The sequence below is a fragment of the Macaca mulatta genome, chromosome 3 (genome assembly GCF_049350105.2).
Source record: "Macaca mulatta isolate MMU2019108-1 chromosome 3, T2T-MMU8v2.0, whole genome shotgun sequence".
NCBI classification, from domain to species: domain Eukaryota; kingdom Metazoa; phylum Chordata; class Mammalia; order Primates; family Cercopithecidae; genus Macaca; species Macaca mulatta.
Genome location: NC_133408.1, coordinates 100,530,431 through 100,555,424, shown reverse-complemented (window position 1 = coordinate 100,555,424; position 24,994 = coordinate 100,530,431). Strand labels below are relative to the sequence as shown.

General features: G+C 34.8%; 1 protein-coding gene across 23 annotated transcripts in view; it reads left to right on the top strand.

The window, feature by feature from the left end:
- The window catches only part of TAX1BP1 (Tax1 binding protein 1), a 91,433-nt gene that overhangs the window by 48,753 nt on the left and 17,686 nt on the right, over window positions 1-24,994 (top strand). For 6 of the 23 annotated variants that reach the window (XM_077994738.1, XM_077994737.1, XM_077994730.1 and 3 more), the window contains exons 9-14: window positions 4,391-4,594; window positions 5,433-5,579; window positions 6,667-6,790; window positions 8,448-8,551; window positions 12,290-12,415; window positions 15,698-15,769. In XM_077994738.1, the coding sequence (XP_077850864.1) occupies window positions 4,391-4,594; window positions 5,433-5,579; window positions 6,667-6,790; window positions 8,448-8,551; window positions 12,290-12,415; window positions 15,698-15,769 (777 nt within the window). 23 annotated transcript variants of the gene reach the window in all.

The following is a 24,994-nucleotide window of genomic DNA, read 5'->3' as shown; positions in this document are numbered from 1 at the left end:
GAATTTAGCATTGATTAATAGTCATTCTTGTATATAGTTAGTTCACATTCAAATTGCCCCAAATGTATGTATAACCTTATATAACCTTTAAAATTTTGTGATTCAGACTTAAAGATTACATATTATTTTGATTGTTGTATTTTGAGTCTGTTTCAATCTAGAATAGTGTCCCTACACTTTTTATGACACTGGTATTTTTGGAGAAGACAGGCTAGTCTGAGAAAATGTTTATAATCTGGATTTGTCTGTTCTCATGACTAGATTCAGGTGAGACATTTTTGCAAGAAAAGACATAGATGATGTTTTGTCCATCCTGTTGGAGTCATATCAGAAATTATATAATGTTGATTTGTTCCATTCTTGATAATGTTAGGTTTAATAATTTGTTTAAAGTTATGCCTACCTGTCTCTGTATAGGTGCCTTTCTTTTCTTCTTTGTGATTATTAAGCAATCTGTATAAACACCCTATTCTCCAACAGCCTTTCCCCAATGGTTTTATTGTCCTTTGATGCTCCTCACCTGCAGCAGCTCTTACGTTGGTAATAATTAATGATAGAAAAATGGTGATTTAAAAAATTCTCTTATTCCTTTTATGTTTATTTGTAGGTAATCTTTTATAATGAGGAAGTTCCTGTCACCCCTCCCTCTTTTTTTAATATAACTTTGTACTTACGAATTTTTTGTTGCATATTATGCATAATCATCATTATTGTTTTTCGTACCCAAATTGTTCTGAATTTAACCAGGGGAATCTTTTCAAGCCTGCTTTTTTGTCCTGATATGTTCCTGTAATGCTTTCAATACTTACTTGCTTTATGGCACAACTGTATGTTCTAACTTCAGGTTGTTCCCCCAGACCTGATATTACCATTTCTCCAAGAAACTCTGGTTTTTTTAGTAGGTAATGGTATTTTGAAACCAAGAACGGGATCCTATTGCTACTATGGGGCTGCTGCTTTGCACTTTCAGTGGGTATTTTGCATCTTTATTTTATATTGGTAGCTCCAATTCAGATTTAGTACCTTAGGATTCTTCCTTCCTTTGCTCCGTTCCATATTTTTATCTGTCTTCTCCCAGTGTGAGAACTCTTGTTTCTAAAACATCGTTATTACTCATGTGTTTCCATCCAGCTGTACACACCAATGGTTTCACAATTTTTACATCAATGCCACTTCCAACAATAAATCTAATAAATAAAGCTAAGGTATTTTTACAGCTCTTTTTTCTTAGAATATGTTTCACTAAGGATGTATAGATCACCATGTTCAAAAGTTACTTGAACTATTTTTTTTTTGCATACATATGTTATAAATTTATAATATAATTTCATTTGTTTGTATTTAATTTTAATGTTTGCTTTTATTCTTCTGTTTGATTTAATTTTATTGTTTGAAATTGTGAAACAGTTGCTTTGTTCAGAAGTCAAAATGATAGAAAAATTTTACTCTGAGGTCTCAATCTTTTCCTTATTTTTTTAAACCCTTTTCTTACCTATACCCGTAGGTAAACATTTTCATAAGTTTCTAGTTTATTCTTATGTTTCTTTTTGTAAAAATAAGCTTATATATGCATGTGTACATGTACATACATACTTCTTTATCCTCTTCTTTCTTAAAAAAGATGGCACTACTATACATACCGTTTTGCATCTTTTTCTCACTGAACAAAATAAGTTGCTAGTTATTCCATATCAGTTCATAGAGATCTTCCTCATCTGAAAAAAATGGCCATATAATATTCCATTATATAGATTTCCCTTGATTGATTCATTATTTCTTATGATGTTATTTTTAGTAATTTGCTATTAAAAATACTCAGACATAGTTAATGTAATACCTAAAATGTCAGAAGTGCATGACATTTAGAATTAATGATTAATCCTTGTTACTTTTTAATGTAACAGATTGCCAATGCAAACATGAGAAGTGTATTTGATTATTTGTTATTTAATAAGAGGCTAAAAATTTCTCTAAGCATCTTTTTCCTATTTAAGCAAGACTTCTGTAAGGAAAAGCATAGTTATGGAAGTACCTGAGAAAAATGAGTACTAGTTGCTAAAGCTTTTTAAAAGATTGTAAAAGTAGTTTGAGGTTATGGTTATAAAAAAATTTAAACAGTATGCGAGGGTACAGAGTAAAATGTAACCCTCATCCCTTCTCAGATAAGTCAATATTGAATTTATGAATATATGTATATTTATATTTTAACACAAATTAGAATTTATACATTTTTTCCTTTTTTAAAAAATTTATAAATGGATATCTTGCACTATGATACACATGTGAATCTTTTTCATTCATCATAACAGCTGCCTAGTATTTCTTCTCTTCATTTAACAACTGTATAGTATATGATTGTTTAGAGTCTTCAGCTTTTATAAGCATCCTGCAGTAAACATCCTTATAGCAATATGTAGGCACATTTATAATCTGTAGAATAAATTATTTCAAGTGGAATTACTGGGTCAATGAGTATTTAAATTTTGATAGTTATTTTCAAATTACCTTTCAAAAAAATGTTCTGTTGATTTTTTTATTCCTACCAAGAGTATATGAGATATGTATTGTTCGTAATGACTGCACAGACTTTGATAATATGGGAGTAGTATATCGTAGTTTATCATAAATTCTCATATTGGTAGACATTTTAGGTTCTTAATAATTTTTCATTATTTTAGTATTTTGTTGAATCCTTGTAAAGCTAAACCTATGTCTGCCCTTTGATTATTTTCTTGGAAACTTACGGAAATAAAATTGCTAGATCAAAAGCTGTGAGAATTTTTAAGCTGCTGATGAATGTTGTAAACATCTGATGAGAAAAGATGCCAGTTACAGTTTATATAAGCCCACTTGTTTGTGAATATGCCAGTTTCCCAAAACCCATGCAAATATTGGAATGTTACTGTTTTTTAATCTTTGTTAGTTTGGAAGGTGAATGGCATTTGTTTTAACTTATTTATTTGATTGTTAGTGAGTTGAATTTTTTACTGCATAATTGCATTTATTTCTTTAAAAAATTTTGTATGTTCATGACTTTTGACTTTTTTTGTTTTGTTTCTCCTTTTCCTATTGACTAGAAAAGTTATTTATGTCAAGTATTATTATACCTTTCTTGAATATATTACATATAATTTTCTTCTAGTTCTTTTTCTTCTCTTTTGACATATAGAAGTTGGCAATATTTATATAGGTAGATCTATTAGTGTGATGCCTCCGAAGATTTTGTCCATGTCAACACTGCGTAAAATCATCATTTATATATCCTTCTAATGGGCTAACACTTTAGAAACCAATATTAGGTTGCATTTTTTTCCTGATTTTACATTATTTTTAGTGCAGAGATTAAAAGCAGGAAGTTGAATAAACTAAATTTATTGTGTTTATAATGTTTAAATGTTATAATGTTTAAACATTAATATTAAAGGAAATAATTTCATCACAGCAATTTTAGCTTTTTAAAGATACTTTTAGGTTTGTCAAGCAGTATGCGTTACTTTTCATTTTCCCAGTGGCTCGTCTTTACTCCTTGTATATCAATATTTTGTTTTTAGAACTAAGGCCTAAATCTGTTCTGTGTTTTTATAATGATATGTGAAATAGATTAGATTAGATTTGATGTCTTTTTTTTTTTTTTTTTTTTTTGTGAGATGGAGTCTCGCTCTGTTGCCCAGGCTGGAGTGCAGTGGCGTGATCTCCGCTCACTGCAAGCTCTGCCTCCCGGGTTCACACCATTCTCCTGCCTCAGCCTCCCGAGAAGCTGGGACTATAGGCACCCGCCACCACGCCCGGCTAATTTTTTTTGTATTTTTAGTAGAGATGGGGTTTCACTGTGTTCGCCAGGATGGTCTCGATCTCCTGACCTTGCGATCCTCCCCCATCGGCCTCCCAAAGTGCTGGGATTACAGGCATGAGCCACCGCGCCTGGCGATGTCTTTTAGGGTAGAAAGTAGGAAACATCTTTTAACCAAAATTTTTGGTGTTACAAAGAAGCTTTTGGAATGATTTTTACGGGTAGTCATACAAAATGAGGGTCAGTATTTCTAGGAGGAGAGATTCTGGGGGATGGGATCTTTTGCTTGAACCTCAGTTTGGGCAGGTCCTTAAGCACTGGGTATGTTGCCTGACTCCCTGTACTTTAGGTTCCTTGGGTATGAAGTAGTAGCAGTGAAACCAAGTACATAGGGTTGTTATAGAGAGAACCTAAAACAAAGTTACCTCTTAAGTTTTTTATAGGCATATACTCTGTAAGTCATGAGTAGAAAAATCAATATCTAAAATTTTGGCCCTGTTGAAATATGCAAAAATTGTTTCTGCTTCTGTTTTTTACTTGAGTGGTTGAATTACAAATATATTTATCTGCTTTCTTCAGGAAGATACTTTTTTTTTAAAGGAGCAACTTCGTAAGGCAGAGGAACAGGTTCAGGCCACTCGGCAAGAAGTTGTCTTTCTGGCTAAAGAACTTAGCGATGCTGTCAATGTACGAGACAGAACAATGGCAGACCTGCATACTGCACGCTTGGAAAATGAGAAAGTGAAAAAGCAGTTAGCTGATGCAGTGGCAGAACTTAAACTGAATGCTATGAAAAAAGATCAGGTAAAGCAAGTTAATTTTGAATTTGCATTTTGATTTAAAAAACCACTATAATCTCACAAAATAGTAAATTGTGTTAAAATAAGGCAGGTCAGATATCTGATCAGAGAATGTTAAATTTTCATTCCTTTTGTTTAGTCATTGTGACTTCTTGGTTTACAGTTAATGTATGCTGTAAGAAAAACTTCTGTGAGTGAATTCTTAATGGTTGGTGAAAGCTGCCCTATTAATTAAATATGTTGATGTCAGATATGTATTGCTTTGTTTGGAATTTCTTATTAGCTGTATAAAACAGTATTATGGTTATTTAAGAACTTAATAATTGCTCTTCAGGAGGTAGATTATTTTTCTCTAGTTTTTTAAATGAACCTTAGTCCTAAGAATGTAAAACTGGACTTAACAAGAGACCCTGTGTTGCTCTGTAACCAAAATCCCAAAATAAAGAAAAAAGTGGCCGGAGGCAGTGGCTCACACCTATAATCTCAGCACTTTGGGGGGCTGAGGTGGGAAGATAGCTTGAGCCCAGGAGTTCAAGACCAGCTTGGGCAACGTAGTGAGACCTCATCTCTACAAAAAAATTTCAAAAATTAGCCAGGTGTGGTGGTGTGCACATGTAGTCCCAGCTAGTCAGAAGGCTGAGGCAAGAGGATTGCTTGAGCCAGGAGGTCAAGGCTGCATTGAGCCATAATTGGGCCACTGTGTTTCAGCCTGGGTGACAGAACAAGACTCTGTCTCAGAAAAAAAAAAAAAAAGAAAAAAGTAAGATTGAAGTTGGGGTTACTATTAACATTAGGAGAGACCAGATTTTTATTTTTTTCTTAGAATGTTTGTTTCTTTCTAGGACAAGACTGATACACTGGAACACGAACTAAGAAGAGAAGTTGAAGATCTGAAACTCCGTCTTCAGATGGCTGCAGACCATTATAAAGAAAAATTTAAGGAATGCCAAAGACTCCAAAAACAAATAAACAAACTTTCAGATCAATCAGTAAGTATCATTAAATTTACACATAGTAAAGTATCTTGTTAGTATTTTTATTCAAAAATCAAATTTGTAATATTCTAAATATCAACCTTTTAAATATAATTTATCTCTGCTTGATTTCAAGTAATTGGCCGAATATTGTCAGAACTCTTCTTTAAAAAAGTCTGGAATTTTAATTTACTGGACAGCCAACAAAGGAAGCAAGGGCAGTAGCAAGGAGAAGACAAAGAGAACAAACAGTCCTCTTTTCTAGATAATTTCCCTCTTAAGTTCTTGATGAATATCTTTATCACTTAAAACTCAATACTTATTATTGACTCTTGTGACAATGACATCTATTCTCATTGGAGTTCACCATTAATCATCCCTTGGTCTTAGATGGTTTCTCAGTTGTAATTGGCAAGTTCTTCCTACTCATATTAGGAAGATTCTTATTCCTATTAGATTAGGAACAGTTAAAGAGTGTTAGCTAATTCTTTTGTATTCCATTTGAGACTAGGTAGGTAGATTTGTAAGACAGCCAAGGAAATGTTTTTATTTTGAGGTATGTATGTTTCAATGTGGGTCCTTAAATTGTACTTAAATACAGGGCTTGCTATCTGAGGAACTCCTGGAAATGTAGAAGAAACATAGTTAAAACCTGAATATGATGCATATGATACTTTCCTGGTCCTATTTTTTTAAATCAGAGGAGACAAGCAAGAAATGCATGTAGTAAAGTAGGAAGGGTTTTGTGAAAAAATATGATACTTTAAGTATGACTCATCCACATGTATGAATTTGGCCTGGGGCCTTTTGAGTACATTATAACTTTGTAGTAGATTTCTGTGAATGACTTATTTTGGTGGTGTTTTGATGAGTTTATAAGAAAAAGCAAAATATGGTATATTTCTTTTGCAACATTTAGGTCAGTGAGGAAAATGATGTGTATAACTTTAGTCTTTGTTGGCATTTAAAACAAGAGCAGCTTTTGTGGACTTCTTAGGATTTCCTAAAGTAATATGTAAAAATATTATTTACTTAGTTACTGCAAGAAGGAAATATAACTAATTCATTGACTCATTTAACAACTTATTAACATTTTGAATAGGCTAATAATAATAATGTCTTCACAAAGAAAATGGGGAATCAACAGAAAGTGAATGATGCTTCAGTAAACACAGACCCAGCCACTTCTGCCTCTACTGTAGATGTAAAGCCATCAGCTTCTGCAGGTAAAAATCTTTTAGACTTTTTGTGGAGGGTAGTGTACACTGGAAAGTACTTATACTGCCTTCTTCCATGTGTAAGAACTTCAGGGTGTTCATAAAAATTTTCATGTGATAAGTGAAGGAATTGAGGCAACGAGAAAATAAGGGTGTAAATGTAAAATAGAGTCATGCATGTGGTGAATATACAAAACATGAATAGATAAAATGTGAATGTAAACTAGTAGTTATCTTCTTGAGACTATTCACACATGTTAAAAATGAGCTGGTGCTTGTGAGTACTAATTTGGGCTACATAGGACAAAAGCCACGAATTGAATTTTTACTTGATGTTCCATTAAATCTATGGAATTTTGAAGCATTTTATTTGTCGATTTTAATTTTTAAATTCTGCAGGGGAAAATAATCCCCTATTATTCTCGTGTTTTTCTGTTTATTCATTTATTTTTGGCTGCTTTGGATCAATGGGGTACTTCTTCCCTTGTCAATGTACCTGTTGGCTGATGGAGTTAAGTTTTTATTAATTTATTACCTTATAGAACAGAATAGAGAGACATAGTGAAAACATGAATAATATGAAAATTTGGGTTAACTAGGTTTTCATCTGCCCTAATTTTTTCACTTTTATGTAAATTTGACAGTAATGACATTAAATACTAGAGAAAGTATATTTTCTTGTTTAGTGTGTGGGGTAGTTGATCTTTTAAGTCTTTTTAAATGTAAACATCTTAGACTATTAAATATTAGGTTTATTCCCTGTAGGACAGAATTGAGCCTTCTGTTTCCATGTATCCTTTGTAGTAACTAAAATGGTGTTATAGGGTATTTACTTAATAAAGACTTAGTGGTAATGAAGGGCTAGAAGAATGATTTAAAATGTGTTCTTGGCTGAGTGTGGTAGCATGTGGTCTCCTAGCTACTCTGGAAGCTGTGGCAAGAGGATCACTTGAGCCCATGAGTTTGAGGCTAGCCTGGGCAACATAGTGAGACCCTGGCTTTCAGAGAGGGGAAAGAGAATTCTCAGAGTATGGTTTTCCTACTTACTGTGTCTATCCAGTTATATGAGGAGAACAATTTTTGTGCTGTTTTGGAACTCTTTTTAGCAAAAAAATTTTTTTTGTTTTTGAGATGGAGTCTCACTCTGTCACCCAGGATGGAGTCCAGTGGTGTGATCTCAGCTCACTCCAACCTCTGCCTCCCGGGTTCAAGCGATTCTTGCCTCAGCCTCCTGAGTAGCTGGGACTACAGGTGCATGCCACCATGCCTGGCTAATTTTTTGTTTTTAGTAGAGACACAGTTTCACCGTGTTAGCCAGGATGGTCTTGATCTCCTGCCTCAGCCTCAGCCCACCTTGGCCTCCCAAAGTGCTGGGATTACAGGCATGAGCCACCACGCCCGGCCAGTTTTTAGCAAATTTTTTAAAAATCAAAGAATAATCCTTTATTATTGAACGTGAACTTGGTTCTAGCCAAACGCACATTTAAAAATTCTCAACTAGAGTTTATGTATCCTTTGTATATCTAGGATATAAATAGATATTTCTGTCCTTCAGTATTCCATTTATTATATTTCACAATATGCAGACCTTTAAGTTTTTCTGAACAGGAAGATAATATAAGGGGCAAAATACTTTTTAACAGTCTTATTTTCTGCCTTGCTACAGCAGAGACAGATTTTGACATAGTAACAAAGGGGCAAGTCTGTGAAATGACCAAAGAAATTGCTGACAAAACAGAAAAGTATAATAAATGTAAACAACTCTTGCAGGTAAGTTAACTACCTTGTAAATGAAAGAGGTTTATAAAATGTTGATGACTTAGCTTACCTTTATTGTTTTGATTGATTGGTATCTTTGAGTTTCTTTCCCATCCCCATATACTGTTACTTAGTTTCACTTTTGGGATGATATGGGCGTTTTGTGTACCTGTTCACATAGGCATGTGTGTAACATCATGAGACCTGAAGTTATTATTTTCTTTTCACCTAATAAAATGTTCTTGTTTGGGTAATGGGCAAATAGTTAATTGAGGTTAGAAATTATTATCTATCATCGTATAAAGATTCATGAGAAATATTTGAACTTCATAAAAGGAAAGTGCTGTTTTTAAATTTACTATTATAGGCCAGGTGTGGTGGCTGATGCCTATAATCCCAGCACCTTGGGAGGTTGATGTGGGTGGATTCCTTGAGGCCAGGAGTTCAAAACCAGTCTGGCCAACATGGTGAAACCCCGTCTGTACTGAAAATACAAAAATTAGCTAGGTCATGGTGGAGCATGCCTGTAGTCCCAGCTACAGTCTCCTGAGGCAGGAGAATCACTTGAATCCGGGAGGCGGAGGTTGCAGTGAGCCGAGATTGCACACTGCACTCCAGCCTAGGCAACAGAGCGAGCCTCTGTCAAAAAAAAAATAATAATAAAATAAATTACTATTATAATAGCAAAGATTTTTACATCTTAAAGTGACTAGACTTGCATAGTGGAAAAGGGAATGTTAACCAAATGAGTCGTCTCTTATGGTGTTATTTTCATTATGATTATTACTATTATTGTTATTATTTTTGAGACGGAGTCTCACTCTGTTGCCCAGGCTGGAGTGCAGTGGTGCGATCTCAGCTCACTGCAAGCTCCGCCTCTCGGGTTCACACCGTTCTCCTGTCTCAGCCTCCCAAGTAGCTGGGACTACAGGCGCCCGCCACCACGCCTGGCTAATTTTTTGTATTTTTAGTAGAGACAGGATTTCACTACGTTAGCCAGGATGGTCTTGATCTCCCGACCTCGTGATCTGCTCACCTCGGCCTCCCAAAGTGCTGGGATTGCAGGCGTGAGCCACCGTGCCCAGCCTATTTTGATTATTTTAAACAGCATCATTCAGACTTTTCTGGTTTGCAGCCTTCTTGGTGTAGTATTCACTACTGGAATATTTAAAGGAAAAGGGAAAATGCTTCTCATTTATATCAATTTGGCATGGAGAGGAAAAAGTGGTGTTTGTGTATGTGATTTTTGTTTGTTTTATTAAATGTGCTTTTTTGTGTGTGTTTTTGTGTGCATTGGGGAGGGGAGGAGCCTTGTTTAGAGCTATAGAATAAAATTTACACATTAGCTTAATTTTACTGTAATTTAATTTACAGTAATTATTTAAAATATTTTCATGTTAGTTATAAATAGCGAAATCTTTTAACCAAAGTTAAAATGAACTTTTTTTTTTTTTTTTTGCTTGAGAGAATCTTGTAGAAGGGTTGATTAGAACAGTTTTGAGTTCAGGGCAGTTGTTTGTAAGACTGAACTACATTTTCATTAAAGATGAAACAATTCTGGATGAATATTTCAAGATTTTTCTATAGAAATAGTATTGAAAGGAAGGTAGAATAATGTTCAAGCAAAAATCTTTTTTTTTTTTTGACAACCATATTGAGGTATAATTGAAATCCAATGAATTACTACACATACCTAAAGTATACAGTTGGATCAGTTTTGACATACACAATTGTGAAACTATCACCACAGTGCCATCACTCTTCCAGTTTTTTGGGTACGTGTTTGCAACACATCTCTTTCGTTATCCTTACCTCCGGGAAATCACTGGCCTGCTTTCTGTCACTATCAATTAGCCTACATTTTAGACAATTTTATAAAATGGAGTCATGTAATATGTACTTTTTTCCACCCACTTTCAGCATGATTATTTGAGATGTATTCATATTATTGCTTATATTTATTTCTTTTTATTGTATCATTTGTTTATCCATTCCCCACTTGGTGGGTATTTGGGGTTGTTTTTCGGCTGGTACAAATAAAGCTGCTTATGAACATTTGTTTACAAGTTGTTTATGGACATATGGATTTTTTTGTTTCTTTTGGGTAAATATCTAGGAGTGAATTGCCTGGGTGATATAGCAGTTGAATGTTTAACTCTATAAGAAATTACTGGCTGGGTGCAGTGGCTCATGTCTGTAATCCCAGCACTTTGGGAGGCCGAGGTGGGAGGATCACTTGAGGTCAGGAGTTTGTGACCAGCCTGGCTAACATGGTGAAACCCCTTCTCTACTAAAAATACAAAAATTAGCTGGACATGGTGGTGCACTCCTGTAATCCCAGCTATACAGGAGGCTGGGGCAGGAGAATCGCTTGAACCTGGGAGATGGAGGTTGCTGTGAGCCAAGACTGCGCCACTGCACTCCAGCCTGGGTGACAGAGTGAGACTCTGTCTCAAAAAAAAAGAAATTACCAAACTGTTTTGTAAAGTGTTTGTATCATTTTACATAGCCAGCCTAATGGGTGTATACTGACAGCTCATTGTGGTTTTAATGTGCGTTTCTGTAATGACTTGATGTTCAGCATCTTTTCTTATGCTTATTTGCTCTTTATCTCTTTTTGTGTGAGTGGCCAGATCTTTTTGGTAGTTTAAACATTGGGTTGTTCACCTTGAGTTGTATTTTTTTTTTTTTCTGGATATGTCTTTTGTCTGATAAATGTAAGGTGAATATTTTCTCCAAGTCTGTAGCTTGCCTTTTCATTTCCTTAATGATGTTTTTAGAAAAGCAGAATTTTAATTTTGATAAAGTATAGTTTATCAGTTCATTTATGTTTTATGCTTTTTACCTTCTAAGGAATGGTTTGCCTAATCCAAGGAGATAAAGATTTTCTCCTGTGTTGTCTTCTAGAAGTTTTATAATCAGCTTTTCTATTTAGGTCTGTGAATCATTTTAATTTTTGTGTATGGTATGAGATATGGAATGTATGGTATGGATATTCAACTGACCTAGCATTATTTGTTTAAAAGATTTTCCTCTCCATTGAATTGCTCAAAGTATATTTTTAGGTGTTCACATTGAACAAAATGTTCCAAGTGGAACTGGCCTAATTACCTTTTTGTCATGATTTGTAGCTCCTCCTTTATGATAATCTGGGTTTTAGAGAAGATCAATGTATAAGAAGTCAACCTAAAAATTATCTTGGTCAGCAAATCCTGGAGTTTATCAATGTATGGAAACAACAGCATTATAAATATGACATTATTTCCTCCCTTTGCAAAAGTAATATATACTTATTGTGAAATGTTGTAGTGTTCCAGAAATGAAGAGTAGAGATGGCAAAAATTACCTCTATCATTCTGATCCCCTGAGATAAGAACTATTAATATTTTGGTTTATATTTTTGTATACAACACAAACATAGATATTATAACTGTGTAAAACAACTTATAAACAAAAATAGATTATATTATATCTTCTTTTTTAGCAACTTGCTATTTTCAATTAATGTATCTTAACATTTTTTCTTGTCAACTTGTGTATCTGCCTTATTTAAAAATATATATACTATTTCGTTGTGTGGATAGAAAATGATTTATCCAATTGTCTATTAATAGACATTTGATTAGTTCAGTTTTTATGCTGTTACAACAGTGTTATAATAAACATTCAGCCCATATCTAAGTATGTTGCTATAGATTTTCACTCTACATGGATTTAAAATCTTTTGGTAATTATACTAATTTCATTTAGGATGAGAAAGCAAAATGCAATAAATATGCTGATGAACTTGCAAAAATGGAGCTGAAATGGAAAGAACAAGTGAAAATTGCTGAAAATGTAAAATTTGAACTAGCTGAAGTACAGGACAATTATAAAGTAAGTTTGGTCCTCATTGTATGTAAACTTAAGGCATAAACTTTTGAAAATTTGTTATGTATAATTTTATTCAATCTAATGTACATTTTAAATATGGATAATTGATAGTTTTTTCTACAAGTAAAAATGTACTATATATTTAGTTACATGAATACTGTTCATTAACTTTGAATTGAGAAAATGGATACCATTTGGGTTGCTATTGTGGCTTTAATTCTGTGGATTCAGATGGCTATTAAAATTACATCTTTGCCGGGCGCGGTGGCTCAAGCCTGTAATCCCAGCACTTTGGGAGGCTGAGATGGGTGGATCACGAGGTCAGGAGATCGAGACCATTCTGGCTAACATGGTGAAACCCCGTCTCTACTAAAAAATACAAAAAAAAAACTAGCCGGGCGAGGTGGCGGGCGCCTGTAGTTCCCAGCTACTTGGGAGGCTGAGGCAGGAGAATGGCATGAACCCGGGAGACGGAGCTTGCAGTGAGCTGAGATCTGGCCACTGCACTCCAGCCTGGGCGACAGAGCGAGACTCTGTCTCAAAAAAAAAAAATAATAAAAAAATAAAATAAAATAAAATTACATCTTTTAATTGTGTTTATTTTTAAAGGTGAAAAGTGATCATTATCCTCCTGTCCTCTTGTTCATTTTGAAACAAACATGAATGCTTATGTAAAATTATTAGGATTGCTTGAGTCCAGGAGTTTGAGATCAGCCTGGGCAACATAGGGAGATGCCCACTCCCCCACCAGTCTCTAAAAAATAAAAATAAATAAATAAAAAGAATTATTTTAGGGCTTTGACTTTTTTTGTAGTACAATAATATGTCATCAGTAATTTTAAAAATTTGGCTAGAGTTTTACCATTTGTCACCAAAGTATGTGACTGTGATCCTAAATGAAATACTGTAAAAGCAAGTGATGTAATCTTAACTAATGAAAATTATTTTTGCCAATATAATGTTAGGCAACAGACAAGCCCAAATAATAAATGGTAACTGTAAGAATGTTAGAGAAGGTCAGGTGCCGTGGCTCACGCCAGTAATCCCAGCACTTTGGGAGGCTGAGGTGGGCGAATCACGAGGTCAGGAGTTTGAGACCAGCCTGGCCAATGTAGTGAAACCCTGTCTCTACTAAAAATACAAAAAATTAGCCAGCCGTGGTGGTGGGCACCTGTAATTCCAGCTACTCGGGAAGCTGAGGCAGGAGAATCACTTGAACCCTAGAGGCAGAGGTTGCAGTGAGCCAAGATCATGCCATTACACTTCAGCCCGGGTGGCAGTGCAAGACTCCTCAAAATAAATAAATAAATAAATAAATAAAATGTTAGACTAAAAAAAAAAATAGGCTGTCTAGCTACTTAATAAGTAGAAATATATATTTCTTCTAAGGAATAAAGTATAATTTAATATATTTTAAGAAATGTATATGGATATAATTTACATTTTTTTTTTTACTGAAGACAGGAATTCTAAATGGTTCAAATATCATAGCTGATTCTACCTGTGATCTAAAAAATTAGAATTACTTTAGTTTTCCCCTGTAGGGGCTGGAGATGTAGGACATTACAGACCAAGATACATTAGCTTATTATTTCTGTGACCCTTGTGGATATTCTTTTCAGTAACTGGCAACTTCCTTAACTATTAAGTGTGAATCATGAATTCATATGAAAAGAATTTTTTGCATATTGACTAGGAAAATGATTTAGTAAATGTTTACTGAAGCCTATTTTACATAAAGTACTATGTTAGATATTATGTGGGCAATCACATAAGGCACAGTGGTATGCTTAAGGAGTTTATAATCTAGTAGATTGCTAGAAGTGTAATGGTAGTGTGCACAAAATTTTCACACCACCGTAGGTAATCATCTGTAAACCATGGGAAGCTGAACAGATAATTTTATTTCATTAATGTTAAAAGTAAGCATTGAGATCAAACAGCGTATCTAAAATTATGTAGCTGGTAAATGTGTTTGGCTTTTTATTTAGTTCCTTTTGCCCTATTTTGTACTATTTTGACATGGACTAACACTGACCAGACAAGGCAAAATGTGATAAAGCTCCACATGAATAATAAGTTTAATTGCCTTAGAGTTGTTTCCAATCAAATATTTAGGGGGAAGACATTATGGAATAATTACACCTTTGAAAGAACAAACTGGAGGGGAGGAGAAGCAGAGCTAGGGAAAGGAAGCAGCAGCATTCTATGTAGATGGAAGAGCATTAAGACATATTTGGAGTTGAGAAATGGAGCACGTAGTCTGCGAACTGTGAGCAGTCTTGATCATTAGGACTTGTGTCTGTAATAGAGTAGCTTAGGCTTGAATGATAGCTTGAAGCCAGGTTTTAGGCCTAAAATGGAATTTCGGTGCTAGTTCTATTAAGAATTTTCTAGGAGAAAAGAGACCCAATCACAGTCTTTTTGAAAATAATTTGGCAGTATTGAAGAGGATTTAGAGGTGGGAAGGGTTTGAAGGTGAGGAAATCAGGTAGAAATATTCTTAAAATGAATTGATAAAGACCACCTCCTTTTGGGTACCTTCCCTGATCACCTGCCATTGAATGGATTATATATTTACTAGAGAAAGCTGTGAAAGACATGTTTAGGGAAGAACCATTGAAGAATGATTTTATTTGTATTTGTATCCATTAATGCTTAAACTGTAATAGGTGATCAGTGGGTGACTGCTGAATGAATGAATGATTTAGAGACTGAAAGTGTTGGAGAATGGAGAAACAGGAAAAGGGAAAAGTATTACAATATAGTTTCTCAGCTTTAGTCACAGTGTAGTCTGAAATTGAGTTCTGTTAACAGGAGTATGAAAGTAGGCTTGGGACATTAACTATCAATTTAAAAGGCAGATTTGGAACTTGGGAAAGAGAAAGTGGTACATTAGTTAATACTTGTGATTTATTCCCAGGGGGGTGATATTTGAAGGTATGGAAGAAAGTGAGTTTTCAGAGAGAATATTGAGAGAAGAGGCCAAAGAAGAAACTTTGGAGAATACTCATATTTGTATTGGGAAGAAAAAAACACACAAAAAAGGGCATGGGATGATGAAAATATTCATGCAATTTCACATAAGCCAAAGGAATAGTTTTAAGAACAAGGCAAGTTGGTCAATAAATGACAAATAATTCAGAGAAGTCAAAGAATTAGCTGAGGAAAATACATGGATTTAGTAATAGGAATTATTTTCATAAAGCAGTATAAACCAGGTATCAAAGTTGCAAGGAGGGAGAGGTAATGAAAAAAAAAAATGAAATTTCTTTCTTTATTCAGCTTCAATTGGCAGAGAAAGACAAAGAAATAAGTGGTCTGACTTCACATTTGGAAAACCTCTCCAGGGAGAAGGTATTGAGCAATGTAGTTAAAAAAATTTGTACCATATGAAACTGAATAATAATAGAACTTTATGAAGAGACACATTTTAAAGTTCATGTGACAGTACAATGTTCAAATTTAGGAAAACGTGAAATTTCTAAAAATTACATGAAATGTTTATCTGGTTTTCTTTTATAATAGGAAACATTTTTGAAGTTGTTTAATGACTTACAGCAAAAGCTCACAGTCAGATAGAGCAATATATCGGTAATGTAAAAGACACTATAGTGCAGCATTTCTGAGTGTGGTCTGTGGTCCTTTTGGTGGTCCCCAGTCCCCTTTCAGGGGCCTGCAAAGACATGGTTTTCATAATAATACTACCACATTATTTGATTTTCTCCCTGCTGTTATATTCTCACTGTGTGAAAGCAGTGTGGAAAACTGCTTGTGTATTATTATGAATTAAGGCAGTGGCACCAAACTGCTTTAGTAGTTATTGTATTCATCACCACCATGTGCTCACAATAGAGAAAAAAAAGCCAGTTGTACTGAAGATGTTAAAACAGTAAAATATGTTAATTTTATTGATGCTTGACCCTTGGGTACATGTCTTTTTAGTATTCTGTGTGATTAAATGGAAAGTACCCCTAAAGTTCTTTTGTCGCCTAATGAAGTATGATATTTAATAAAGGTAAAGTGCTTGTGTGGTTGAGTTGTGAGTTGAACTAATCTCTTTTTTCATGGAAACTATTTTTACTTTAAAGAACAATTTCTATATTCAGACTTGGGTATTTGGCAGATATTTTCTCAAAGTGAAATGAAATGAGCCTGTTATTTTAAGGAAAAACAATTGATAATATTTTTCACCATTGATAATATTTAAGCTTTTAAGCAAAAACTAGAATTTTGAAAAAATTGTTATCTTCCACTGTGAGCTTGATGCTTTCCAATGTTTATAAACTTTTCTAATGAGATGGGTGTAATATTTAGACTGTATTTTTTTTTTGTTGTATAGCAAAATTTGCCAGCATTTGGAAGATCCACATAATTCAGTGAACCAGTAGTTTTCCAAATGACCAGCTATGTTGCAAAATCATGTATCATAAAAGAACCATTCTAAGTGCAAGTTAGACCTCAAGGTTGTATGGGGTTATTGTAATAGTTGTGAAATTCTGATTTTTCAACTATTACTACATTTTCCACATTTTTTCTTTGGCATTCTACTGTAAGAAAGAACCTTCGTTTGTCCTTGTTTATATATGTCTGTGTGGTATTGTTCCAGTAACAATTTTCTGACGCCAAAACTGGTATTCTACAATTCAGTTCAATTCTGATACTAACTACCATGAGTTAGCGTAGACCCCACAGGTTAAGGGCTCAGTCCCACAGGACTGCTCCCACTTTAGAGGCCAATTACAAGTGAAGTCCTCAGGCTACTGATAGCAATCATTTTCTTACACTTATTCACACATAAGTACTTAATAGCAAAAATTATTATGTACCATTAATAGTGAAAAAATAATGTGGCACACGTGGAATTTTCTACTTGTGGCATCATGTCAATGCTCAAAAAGTTTCAGTTTGGAACATTTCAGATTTTGGATTTTTTTATCAGGGAATGCTCATCCTGTGTATGCTTTTTCTCAACACTACTATATTCTGAAAATCATTCCGTATATGAAGTTCATACAAATCCTCCATCTTTTTTTTAAACAGGTGTGTAGTACTCCATTGTACATACCATAATTTATTCAACCAACCTCGTATATTTGGCCATTTAGGTAGTTTCTAATATTTTACAAATAATACTACAATGAAAGATTCTATGTAGATACAGTTTTCTGGTGTTGGGGTAGTACCTTCAAGGTAAATTGCTGGAAGTGTGATTGCTGGTTTGAAGGGTAAATGCATGTGTAGTTTTGTTAGAGATTGCCAGATCCCCTTTCATAGAGTTTGTATTATTTTTTGTTTCCACCAGCAATGTATGAGAAGTGGACCTGTTTCCCATATAAATTGTAATCAGGTTTTCTAATTTTTGCATATGGGATAGATTAGGAATAGTATCTTAGTGTAGTTTTAGTTTGCATCTCTATTATGAGTGAGGTTAAACATCTTATCTTTTTTGTGAGTTTTTTGGCTCATTATTCTTTGATTTTTGGTTTGTTTTACTTACCTTGTTATATATATATTTTTTCCCCTGTTAAGAGATATTAGCCCTTTATCTGTGATATATATGTAGTAAGGATTTTCTCTCAGTTTATTTGACTTTTGACAGTGCTCACTATGCTTACTTTTACCATGTAAATGTTCTTTATTTTTGTGTAAAGTGTGGTACTGCCTTGACCAGCAGTGTCAGCACCATCTGGAAACTTGTTAGAAATCCATATTCTTTGCTGGGTGCTGTGGCTTACGCCTGTAATCTCAGCACTTTGGGAGGCTGAGGCTTGTGGATCACCCGAGGTTGGGAACTCGAGACCAGCCTGGCCAACATGGTGAAACCCCGTCTCTATTAAAAATGCAAAAATTAGCCAGGCATGGTGGCTCACGCCTGTAATCCCAGCTACTTGGGAGGCTGAGGCAAGAGAATTGCTTGAATCTGGAGGCAGAGGCTGCAGTGAGCTGAGATCGTGCCACTGCACTCCAGCCTGGGCAACAGAGTGAGACTCTGTATCAACAACAACAACAAAATGCATATTCTTGGGTTCTGTTCCGGCCCTGCTGAATCAGCAGCTCTGGAGATGATGCCCCAAAATATGTGTTTGACAAAAACCCTCCAAGTGTTTCTGATTTATGCTCAACTTTGAAAACCACTGATGTGTTGCATTTGAATTTTTATTTTCCACGGAAAGCATTCCCTACACCCAGGTTATAGAGGAGTTCACTTGTGTTTTGTTCTAATACTGATATAGTTTCAGTTTTTTTTTTTTTTTTTTTTTTTTGAGATGAAGTCTTGCTCTGTTGCCCAGACAACAGTGCAGTGGTGTGAGCTTGGCTCACTACAACCTCTGCCTCTCAGGGTTCAAGCGATTCTCCTGTCTCAGCCTCCTGAGTAGCTGGGATTACAGGCTCCCGCCACCACACCTGTCTGATTTTTGTATTTTTAATAGAAACGGGGTTTTGCCATGTTGGCCAGGCTGTTCTCAAACTCCTGATCTCAGGTGATCCACCTGCCTCAGCCTCCCCAAGTACTGAGATTACAGGTGTGAGCCACCATGCCCAGCCAGTTTCAGTGTTTTGTTTTGTTTTTTTTTACATTAAAATTTCTTATCCATTTAGAATTTATTCTTAGATATCACAGAAGGAATGAATCTAAGTTTATCTCCTTCTAAATTGCTGTCTAGTTATCTCAGTCCATTTATCAAAATGCCGGTTTCGTGTCAGTGATTTGAGATACTAAATTTACTGTATAATAGATTTCCATGTGCAGTTGGGTCTCTTTCTGTACTTTGAGTACTGTTCCATTGATCTGTCTGCTCATATGGTAGTACCATGATGTTTTAACTGTAAGAACTTTGTAGTCTATTTTAATATTTGGTTGGGTTAGTCCTTTCTCATAACTCTTTGTTTTCAGTGTTTTCTGGCTTTTTTCTCTTGAAGGGTTAGTTTTCCATATCAATTTTAATACCAACTTTTCTAGCTCTAGAAATGATTGTTGGTATTTTTATTGATATTGCATTAAGTATATACATTAACTTAGGGATAACTAACATCTTGGTGATATTTCTACTTTTTAATAAAGAATAGGCAATATGGGATGTGTCGTTCAAATCTGTTTTGTGTCTTTCAGGAATTTTAAATAATTTTCTTCCTATGGGTTTGGAAGAATTCTTCTTAAAGTTTATTCCTAAGTATTTTTGTTTTTCCTTTTGAAAATGGGATTTTCTCTTTCATTGTATGTTGTAACAGGTTATTGTTTTTGAATGTGGGGCTCTTGAACTTTTTGTAGCTTTTAATTTTTATGTAATTTCGAACTCAAGTTGAAAAAATAGTATAGTGAACTCTCATATATATTCTTTCCCCACCATTTGACAGTAACTGGAGGTGAAGACATAAGAGTCCCTGCATATTGTATCCTCAGTACAAGGATGTTCTTTCAGCCATGTTACAGTTAACAGATTTAGGAAGTTTAACACTGACACAGTATTATCATCTAACCTACAATACATATTAAAATCGTATCCTTAATACTTTGTTTATTGTTTATAGTCTTTTCTTCCCTGATCTAGGATCTAATCCATGATCATACATTGCATTTAGTTATCATGTGTTTAGTTTTCCTTTATCTGGAACAACTTTATAGCCTTTCTTAACCTTGACATTTTTGAAAAATATGGGCCAGTTATTTAATATAATATTGATTTTGGTTTAATATTTCATCATGATGAAACTTAGGTTATGAATTTTGCCAGGAATGCTACAGAATTTAAATATCCTTCTCAATACTGGTAATCTTTCATTATTTGGTTAAGGTATTGTCCACCAGGTTTTACTGATGTAACATTAATATTTTCCCTTTGTAATTAATAAGTAATTTGTAGGGAGATACTTTGAGACCATGTAAATATCTTATTCTTTATCAAACTTTCACCTGGTATTTTAATATCTATTAATGATCTTCTAACTCCATCATTCCTTCTATATTGATTAGAATTTTTCTGTAAGAAAGAGCTATCTTTTCTTTCCCCCTAATTTGTTTGTTTATTCATTGATTTTTATCATTGTAAACTCATGGATTCCTGTTTTATTCAGTGGGTTACAGTCTATTTTTATAATCATTTTGATACTCAGCTTGTATCAGATTTAACTAATAAGAGCCCCTGCAAACTAGCTCTTGTGGCTTTTTATTATGTCTTTCATTATTCTTTGAGCACTTATTACTTTCTGGTGCAGAAAGATGTTCTAGGCTCATCTTGTTATTTTCGTGCCCCAGCCTGGAATCAGTCTTTTGTCCAAGGAGCCCTGTTCCATTTACTGGTGAATGTAGTTTAGAAACCAAGATCTGGGCTGTAGGTGTGCCCTCATTGATTCATAGTCCTAAGCAGACAGCTAGAAAATACGTTTCTCCCCCTCTCTTTATATTAAAAAATAGCAACACACACACACACACAAAACCCATGAGTAAATACTTATATCTCCAATTGTAGTCTAAAACTACAGCATAAATTCTAGTCTTCTCTCTTTCCATAATATAACTTCCTTTTCTAATTAGACTAGGAACCTGGTCTCAGTTTCCTTGATATATTTACTCAAGTGTTGAATACACAGAAAATAATTTCAGAATTGCTAGCCCATAACACTGTGAAAAGCACATCTAACTAGAGTTCAACATTTGTTTCATTTTTTGGCGGGTGGGGTGGAGAGTGTAAAATTTACATATTTAGTTGTCCCATGGTGTACTCTCCATGCTCCTTTATTCTCAGAGCATCCCCATAATGGCAGAGAAGAGGAATATATTATTTCTCCTGTTTACCAGTTGGGAATATCAGAAACATCCTTAACTTGTCAAATAATTTGTAAAACTGGGGTCACTGTGAGCCATTGTGGGTACCGAAGAAAAAAAGTATTTAGGCACCCTGGCAAAGGCAACCAGCTAAACAGACTTGTTCCTGGGAGCTGGAATAGTAAGAGGTGACTACTTCTGACAAAATCTGTTTCTTAAACTGTGGTGGCTTTCTATTTTAGGAAAATTATGAGTCAGCAGTTAATATTGTTTTGCTCAGTTAAGATAGCTACACTCATGTTTTCCATGCCTTTGTCAGTAGGAGAGATCCCCCAGGGATTCTTGACCATTTTTGTCTCTAGTACCCTTTGATATTTTGATGAAGTCTGTTTTCAGAAAATCATTTAGAATGAGTACAGCAAAATGTGTAGAATCACAAAGGAAACGCATTGTTGTGGTTATCAAAATATTAAGACAAATTTGTGATATATGTGATAGTAGAGTATGTGCGTATTCTTTTAAATGTTAAATAAGATTTAATAGCCTATCTAATAATGACTAGAATTTTGAAGCAGTGATGAATAGAAAGGCTATTTTGAGATGGCTACAACAAATGTAGTTCGAAACAAATGGAAGATTTAGCAGCATGTCTGATAATGACCATAATTTTGAAGTGGTGATGAATATCAAGGCTATTTTGAGATGGCTACAACAAATGTAATATGAAACAAATCTATTTGATTTCTGTAGGTGGCCAAATTGCAGGCACTACAACCATTATTGTGTTCTTTGGCCTGCATTCCTAATGGAAGAAAATCCTAAATTTTAGTTAGAAGTTAGTGAGTAGATACAATGTTTTTGCCCATGTAAGTTAATGGACCTCCTGAAATCTAAACATGGACCCTTTGAGGGGCTTTGTGAATGCAAGTTTAAGAACCTTCTCTAAGTCCAGGTATTATGTTTTGGAGGGGAGAGTTCAGTCTTCTGATTTGCAAAAGAACCTAACCTTAACTATCTTGTCCATGTTCAGGCATTCTCTCTCCCCCATGAGGAATCAAAGCTACTTGTCACCAATCCTGTTCTTACCCTGAATCCTATTTGCAAGGGATTTATTGTATCTTTGATGGTAGAGTAGGCATATTAGATTAAACTCCCTATTAGGTTGGAACTCTCTATAAAGTTGCTTGACTGTACCAATGCAGCATAAATCTTTTGATGAAACCCTTGACTGTATTTCAGTAGTATGTTATTTGCTTACGGAAGAATTTAAACTCTACTTCTTTTTGCATAAACTTTTGATAGTAGAGTATGTGCTTATTCTTTTAAAAGCTAAATAAGATTTAATAGCGTGTCTAATAATGACTATAATTTTGAAGTGGTGATGAATAGAAAGGCTATTTTGAGATGGCTACAACAAATGTAATTCAAAACAAATGGAAGATTTGGAAGTATTTTATTATCTCTAACTTCTTTTGTGCCTTTTTGAGTTTTTTTTTTTTTTTTTTTTTTTTTTTTTTTTTTTTTTTTGAGACGGAGAATCTTGCTCTGTCACCCAGACTGGAGTGCAGTGGAACGATCTTGGCTCACTGCAACCTCTGCCTCCTGGGTTCAAGCGATTCTCCTGCCTCAACCTCCTGGGTAGCTGGGACTACAGGTGTGTGCCATCATGCCGGGCTAATTTTTTGTATTTTTAGTAGAGACAGGGTTTCACTGTGTTAGCCAGTATGGTCTTGATCTCCTGACCTCATGATCCACCCGCGTTGGCCTCCCAGAGTGCTGGGATTACAGGCATGAGCCACTGCACTCGGCCCTTTTTTTTTTTTCCTTCTTTCTTTTGAATCGTGTTTGAAATATTTCTTGGATTTAACCTTTCTTTTTTTTCTGTAGTCACATACCAGTCTTGAATGACTACAGTAGCATCTCTGGGGTTTTTAGTCATGGCAGGAGATGAAGGATATCTTTTGAATGCCTGTCTTGTTCTAAATGTATCTCCTATTTCTCAATAGCCCTGTAAGGCTTAGAAAAGATAAATTATTTAGGGTTATTAGTGCTGATCTGATGATCAAATCTAGGTCAGCCTGATTCCAGTCTACCATGCTGTGCTGCCTTCCTACTAATTTGCTTCTTGTTTGCATATGCCCATTATTGTTTTGCTAGATTAACCTTACCAAGGACCATTTTTACCTGTTGTTATTGTTCAAAAACCTGAAGGCCCATTGTAGTAAATTGTATGACAGATTTGACACATCTGACCTCCAACTTGTCTTTTCAGCTATATCTCCTACCTGAGACAGGGTCTTGCCTTGCTCTGTTGCTCTCCAACTCCTGTGCTCAGGTGATCTTCCCTCCCAAAGTTCTGGGAATATGGGCATGAGCCACCATTCCTGGCTCCTGCTACTCTTAATATGTATCCTTTGCTTTAGTCATATTATTCATTTACCAAGCCTGAAATATGTTATTCTTTCTCATATCTTCTGTATCCATTTATTTACTTTATGTCTATAATGCTTTTTATCTGCTTGGTGAAAATTCCTGAGGATCCATCTCAAATGGCTCTTCTCTATAGTCTCTTCCTAGTATACAGTGTTTCCATTTTGATACATTGCATTTTACCTTCATCTCTATACTAGTCCACTTATCACAATTAGTTGTTAATTATTTATCTAGAGTTGTACCTTTTATTAGACTGAATTCCTTGCAGGCAAAATCCATTTCCAGTTAATCTTTGTATCTCTAGTTCCTAGTACGCTACCTGTTACATAATTGATGGTGTGCTAGGTATCTTGAATGAGTATTTTCTTTTTTTGCTTAAAGTTTCACAAGTCTTATTTTTACAATAAAATAATGAATGATTGAAAGGCAGGAATGCCATCTTAACCTCACAGTTTTACACAGTACCTGGCGGAGTTGATACATGGACATGTATTTATGAATGGACTTGCTTAGAAAGAACGTTTAATTCCTCCATCTCTTACCAAACCTAAGTTGACTTGAATTTTTCTTAATGTTTGCCAGTTTTGCTCTTGATGATGACTTTCATTTTAAGGTTACTTAGTCCATTTTTTGGATCATTTATATAGGTAAAAATGTGTTAACTTAGAGTCTCATCTCTACCCCCAAGAAATGAAAAGCAGCAAAACCAGCTAAACTTTCCAGACTAAATTTTTCATTCTTATATCCTTTGTTAATAAGGCCTCTGGTTGACTTTTTTTTTTTTTTTAACAGCTCTGTTAAGGTGCAGTTTACATGTAATATAATCTGTTCATTTAAATGCAGTTTGATGACTTTTGGCAAATGCATGTAGTTCTGTAACTACCATTTCACCCAAGCAGTGTAACATTTCCATTACTGCACAAAGTACCCTCTTGCTCATTTGCAGTCATCCCCTCCCGCTACCCCCCATCCTAGAAAACCTCTGGTCTGCTTTCTGTCGCTGTTGTTTTATGGCTTCTAGTATTTCATGTAATTGCAATAATGCAGAATTTATCCATTCATTAGTTGATAGACATTAATCCTCTTACCAACTGATGGACATTTAAATTATTTCTGATATTTTGCTATTACAAGTAATACTGCTATGAACATTCTTACACAAGTCTTTTTGTGGACATATGTTTTCATTTTTCTTGGGTAGATACCTAGGAGTGGAATTGCGGGCTTATATGGTAAGTGTATGTTTTTAATGAAACAGCCGAATTGTTTTCCAAAGTGGCTGTACCATTTTGTATTCCCACTGGCAGTGTATGAGCATTCCAGCTGCTCCATATCCTCACCAGCACTTGGTATTTTTGTCAGTCTTTAATTTTAGTCATCCT